Genomic DNA, 5,605 nt, shown 5'->3' with positions numbered 1-5,605 from the left:
TATTTTTCGATTTTTGTATGTTTTGAAATAACTCGAAAACTACGGGGACGATTTCAAAAATTCTTTCACTATTAAAAAACTATGTCATCGCTGAGTAACATGAGTGATTTTTTTAAATTGTCACGTGAGCGAAGACGTGAGCAACTACTAAAATACTAGTTGTATTAATACACATTTTTCCTTAACAAAATAACATAACTATGGGTAAAGCTTATCAGTTTAGTACTGGATTAGTTGCTTGAATAGGGAAGTTGAAATAGAAAAATTGATAAATATTAATTAACCTCAAATTTGTACCTCTTGTAAGATTGTGTTTTAACGACAAAGTGCAATCAAAATAATGTTATAGAAAAATGTAAAAGGACTTTAAAAACTAAACAAAAATAGAAATAAAAGGGGTTAATACTTTTTCCGGTAATCTAATAATACTCCACTAAAATTTTACGAATCTATTCAGTGGTTTAGCAACGGACATTTTTTTGAATAATTTTTTATAAATTTTTTTTCTTCAGGTCCACAGACGAAGTGTTCAACCCGCGTCCGTCGAGTCCGTCCCTACTTTGTCACTCGCTCATAGAACTACTGAGCATAGTGTCGCCCGCCTTCAAGCGGAACTTCGCGCTCGTGCAGAAGAAGCGCATGCAGAAGCACCCCTTCGAGCGCGTCGCCACGCCCTACCAGCTGTACCAGTGGGCCTCGCCCATGCTGGACCACACCGTTGATGCTATACGCGCTGAAGACAGTAAGTAACAAAGGACAGGGGCATGCTTCAAGTGTATAGTAAAATGTTATGAACTTAGTTGTGGGATATTCAGAAAGGAGACAAAATGAAGGGTATTCTTAATTGAAGAGAACCCCGACCTTTATATTTATTGTTGAAAGCTTTATTAGTGTGGAGAAATTAGAGGTAGAACTAGAAAGTGATGGATGGATTGCGTAAAAGGTGACATGATCAAGAAAGGAGTGTGTGTCTGAGGTGATCTGGAGGATGACAACCCGATGTGTTGATCCTACGGGAGCAAGATAAGATGGGGTAGATAGTAATTTAATGTTGTGTACTCTCAGCGTTCTCATCGAAGCTGGGCTACGAGGAGCACATCCCGGGGCAGACGCGCGACTGGAACGAGGAGCTGCAGACGACGCGCGAGCTGCCGCGCGCCACGCTGCCCGAGCGCCTGCTGCGGGAGCGCGCCATATTCAAGGTCACACCACGCACACCACATACACCTCACTGACCTCACACACCGCTAACACCTCACACTAAACATATCTTACACACCTCATATACCTCACGCACATCACATACGCTTTATACACCACATATAACTCATATAATACAATCACACACCTCATATACCTCATGCGCCTCATAAGCCTCATGCGCCTCATAAGCCTCATACACCTCTTATACTTTATGTAACTTTATGCATTCTTTTCATGAATGGGCAACAAGAAGGATAAAGGTCAACGTTCATAGAGCACATTCGACAATACTTTCCGTGTGTCATTGAAAGAGAGAGAGAAATAGCAAATAAAAATTTAGAGAACTAGAAACATGCTAAGCTTAAGCATGTGTAATGTATATCGAGGTTGTGTATAAACTCATTACATTTAGACATTAATTCTCTGGTGCAATGTTATGTTAAGCAGTACAGATGGTGTTTATTAACAATATTGGTGTGCAGGTGCACAGCGACTTCGTGGCGGCGGCGACGCGCGGCGCGATGGCGGTGGTGGACGGCAACGTGATGGCCATCAACCCCGGCGAGGAGCCCAAGATGCAGATGTTCATCTGGAATAACATATTCTTCTCGCTCGGCTTCGACGTGCGCGACCACTATAAGGATTTGGGCGGTGATGCTGCCGCTTTTGTAGCACCCGTAAGTTTTTAACAGAAAAATGACCAACTTATTAGAATAAATGTCGTTTAGCTTGTTGATAGATTGATAAAGAAATAAAATTTCACTTATCAGATTTAGCGTAGTGTTAATTCTTCTAATGCCACTGATTCACCCTATGAGAGACACGTACGTATACGTGACCCTATGAGAGACACGTACGTATAGGGTGTCTATATGTCTCATGAACGTATACGTACGTACGTATACAAACCGTTTCACACTTTTCTTTTATGAAGCCGTTGTACTTTCTATCTTATTGACTTTTTTAAAGGACTGTCTTGTCTGAAGCAACTTTCAGTTTTCCCTCGTTTGAGAGCCATCCTTTTGACCTAATACACGACTCCCACTTTTTTACATATTTAAAATCCAATACACCATGCATTTATTGCCACAAAAAAGAAACAAAAGAATGAACGGATTTATTCTAAATATAACTATCTATCTAAATATTATAAAATTGTGACAAAAAAATAGCCAGCTCAACGTATGCAGAGGGGACGAAGCCGTTACTGTGGTGGTTTTCAACTGGCTGTTACGTACTCCAGTAGCTTATACATAAAAATATTAAATCACAATATTTAAATACAAGCTTTCGCCTGCGACTCCGTCCCCGGGGAATTAAAAAAAAAATTGAGTAGCCTATGTGTTCTCCCAGACAATGATGTACATCCATGCCAAATTTCATCGAGATCCGTTTATTCATTTAGGTTACAAACTCTAACAAACATCCATCCGTCCATCTAAACTTTCGCATTTATTATATTAGTAAGATTAGTATGATTGATTGTGAGTATTATGTACCGTGTGCAGCGCAACGACCTGCAAGGCGTGCGCGTGTACAGCGCGGTGGACACGCCGGGGCTGCACACGCTGGGCACGGTGGTGGTGGACTACCGCGGGTACCGCGTCACCGCGCAGTCCATCATCCCCGGCATCCTCGAGAAGGAGCAGGAGCAGAGCGTCGTCTACGGCAGCATCGACTTCGGCACCACCGTGCTCTCGCACCCCAAGTACATGGACCTCGTAAGTTCATCACAATCATTTCTTTATTAGGACGCTTTAATAATCAATTTAAAACGTTCAACGACAGACAAAGCGTATTTGCAAATTATTAAAAAAAAAACTGTTTTCAGTCCTGTTTTAATTTGTTCACCCCTACAAAATCGTCATTATTTCCCAATATTTGCCCTACTGAGGAGCTCGAAGCCTACCCTAAGCTTAGGTGACTAGAGTGTCGGCTCAATGGCTTAATCACTAAAGTTGTAATCTACGGGTCTTGAGTTTGAATCCCGCCATGTACCAATGTGATTTTTTATATGTACATAATATACCCGGTTTTCTTACGGTGAAGAACATCGTGATTTTTGTGTCTATTATTTTCAAATTCTTTTTGGAAACAATAGTCCAAAAAGAGAGTTTTCTGTATTTCTTCATATATTAATAGCAGTTTTCACATTATTTGACTTATATTTTTGTATCGTGTAACAATATAATTCACATGATTGTGCAGCTAAGCAAGGCGGGCCAGCAGCTGAAGATAATGCCGCACTCGGTGGTGAGCGCGAGCGGCGACACGGTGGAGCTGTGCTCCAGCGTCGAGTGCAAGGGCATCATCGGCAACGACGGCCGCCACTACATCCTCGACCTGCTGCGCACCTTCCCGCCAGATGTCAACTTCCTGCAGCGTATGTCATCACATTACTACTAAAACAGTGGTACAGCCCACTTTAACATCGTCGCACGAAAGGGTCGGCTGGCCCCCAGCAATACCACGACCGCACTGAAGACAGGCGTGAAGTGGTAGCAATTCCGCAATTCCGTTTTGATGAGTGTGGTGGTGGTTATAATAATCTATCGTAAGAATAGGGAGGTGAAGGAACGTTAGGCCTTTAATTAATGTATAAGCAATAATCGTAAATCTATACTAATTATAAAGACGAAATATTTGTACTTTTGTATGTATTGAAATAACTCAAAAACTACTTGACCGATTTCAAAAGATCTTTCACCATTAAAAACCTACGTTATTAGTTAGTAACATACGCTTTATTTTTATTACTTTTTATTTCACGCGGGCGAAGTCGCGAGCAACAGTATGTTTGTCAACTGACAACAACAAGTATGAGAAAGAAAATTTTTAATAAATATTTTTTTGTTTTCAGTGGAAGACGACGAATTGCGAGAAGATATTAAATCTATGGGCTTCCCAATCATTCACAAACACAAACTTTGTTGCCTTAGACAAGAATTAGTTGATAGTTTTGTAGAGTAAGTATCCATTGACATTTTTAACACAAAATATAAATAATTTTTATATTTAAGGTTATAATTATTTAATATTTCTTCTTTTAGATCACGTTATTTCATGTTTATACGATACGCTGCGTTCCACTTGCAACAGTTAAGTGCGAAACGTATGCGTGAGACTTCGGAATTAAAGGCCGTTGAAGCCTCCAAAGAAGAAGACAAGAAGGAAGTCAAGGAGACTGAAACGAAAGATAAAAAGAGAGAAACGAAGAGTCAAGAGAAGGAAGTTAAGGATAAGAAACAAAAGAAGGAATCTAAAAAGAAAGAAGAGAAAGCCGAGGCGAAGAAAGAGGACAAAACTGAAGTAAAGAAAGAAAATAAATCTGAAGAAAAGAAAGAAGAAAAAGTTGAAGACAAAAAAGAAGACAGTTCTAAAGAGAAGGAGGTTGAAAAAGATAAAGACGTTAAGGAAGAAAAAGAAGACAAGGAAAAAGAGGATCAATTAATTTTGAACGAAAATTACTCTGATATCGATACAGATGTTGCTAAGAAAATAGTCGAGAGTATAACGGATTCGATTTGCAATGGAGAAAAACAGGAAACCGACAGTAAGTAATATAAAATTTGTATTAATATAAATTTCACTGTTATTTTAACAAATGATCTTGTGTACTAATCCGATAGTAATCTATCCTAAGATTATAAAGAGGAAAAAAAATATTTTTGTCAATATTGAAATAATTTAAAAAGTACTGGGCCAATTTAAAAATTATTTCACCGTTAGAAAGGTGAAATTTATCTTTGAATAACATAGGCATTTAGGCCATATGTCATTGTTTATTACTGTTAAATTTCACACGAACGAAGTCGCGAGCAACGGCTGGTATTTTTGTACTTTTAACTAGCTTATCCTGTAATAGCACCTATTGTTTGACGAAATGTCATTATTTGATAGCACTCTGATGATTAAAGCTCTGCAAATGTGTCTTTTGGTTCCGGTCATTTCGCTATTTTGGAGAATTTATCTTATACTAGCTGTTCCCGTGCGGTATCATCCGCATGAAATTATGAAAATTTTATTTTATTGTTTACATTTGTCAAATTATCAATAGCAAATGTCAAAATCACATGACATGACAAACCTTAACAATCTTTCTTTCTTGATGTTGGCAGTCACTTATGGTCTCTTTCCCACATTAGGGTTTTTATCCAAAATATTTACCACCTAAGTTTAATGGCGTGAAAATATATAGCCTAAAGCGTAACGTAAGTGTAGGGCTTTTTATTAAAAAAAAAAAAAGAATTATTCAAACATATGCTATAATTGCTGACATCTTAGGCATCAAAGAAGTATGTGTTTACGCTTTATTATAATAGTATAGACTATAAAAAATAGCAAGTTGCAGTTATTGTCGAAGTGTGATGAAGTAGTATCGTTTGGAGTACAGTACAGTGTC

At 38.5% G+C, this 5,605-nt stretch overlaps 1 protein-coding gene across 1 annotated transcript in view; it reads left to right on the top strand.

Moving 5' to 3' along the window:
- The window catches only part of LOC106108440 (clustered mitochondria protein homolog), a 28,629-nt gene that overhangs the window by 17,094 nt on the left and 5,930 nt on the right, over nucleotides 1–5,605 (top strand). The window contains exons 7-13 of the mRNA XM_013289606.1: nucleotides 497–742; nucleotides 1,066–1,202; nucleotides 1,686–1,880; nucleotides 2,712–2,924; nucleotides 3,412–3,586; nucleotides 4,064–4,169; nucleotides 4,254–4,756. Of these exons, the coding sequence (XP_013145060.1) occupies nucleotides 497–742; nucleotides 1,066–1,202; nucleotides 1,686–1,880; nucleotides 2,712–2,924; nucleotides 3,412–3,586; nucleotides 4,064–4,169; nucleotides 4,254–4,756 (1,575 nt within the window). The remainder of the gene's footprint in view (nucleotides 1–496; nucleotides 743–1,065; nucleotides 1,203–1,685; nucleotides 1,881–2,711; nucleotides 2,925–3,411; nucleotides 3,587–4,063; nucleotides 4,170–4,253; nucleotides 4,757–5,605) is intronic.

The sequence above is a fragment of the Papilio polytes genome, unplaced genomic scaffold, assembly GCF_000836215.1.
Source record: "Papilio polytes unplaced genomic scaffold, Ppol_1.0 DF821511.1, whole genome shotgun sequence".
NCBI classification, from domain to species: Eukaryota; Metazoa; Arthropoda; class Insecta; order Lepidoptera; family Papilionidae; genus Papilio; species Papilio polytes.
Note: the sequence above shows the minus strand (reverse complement) of the source record. Positions and strands in the feature narration are given on the sequence as shown.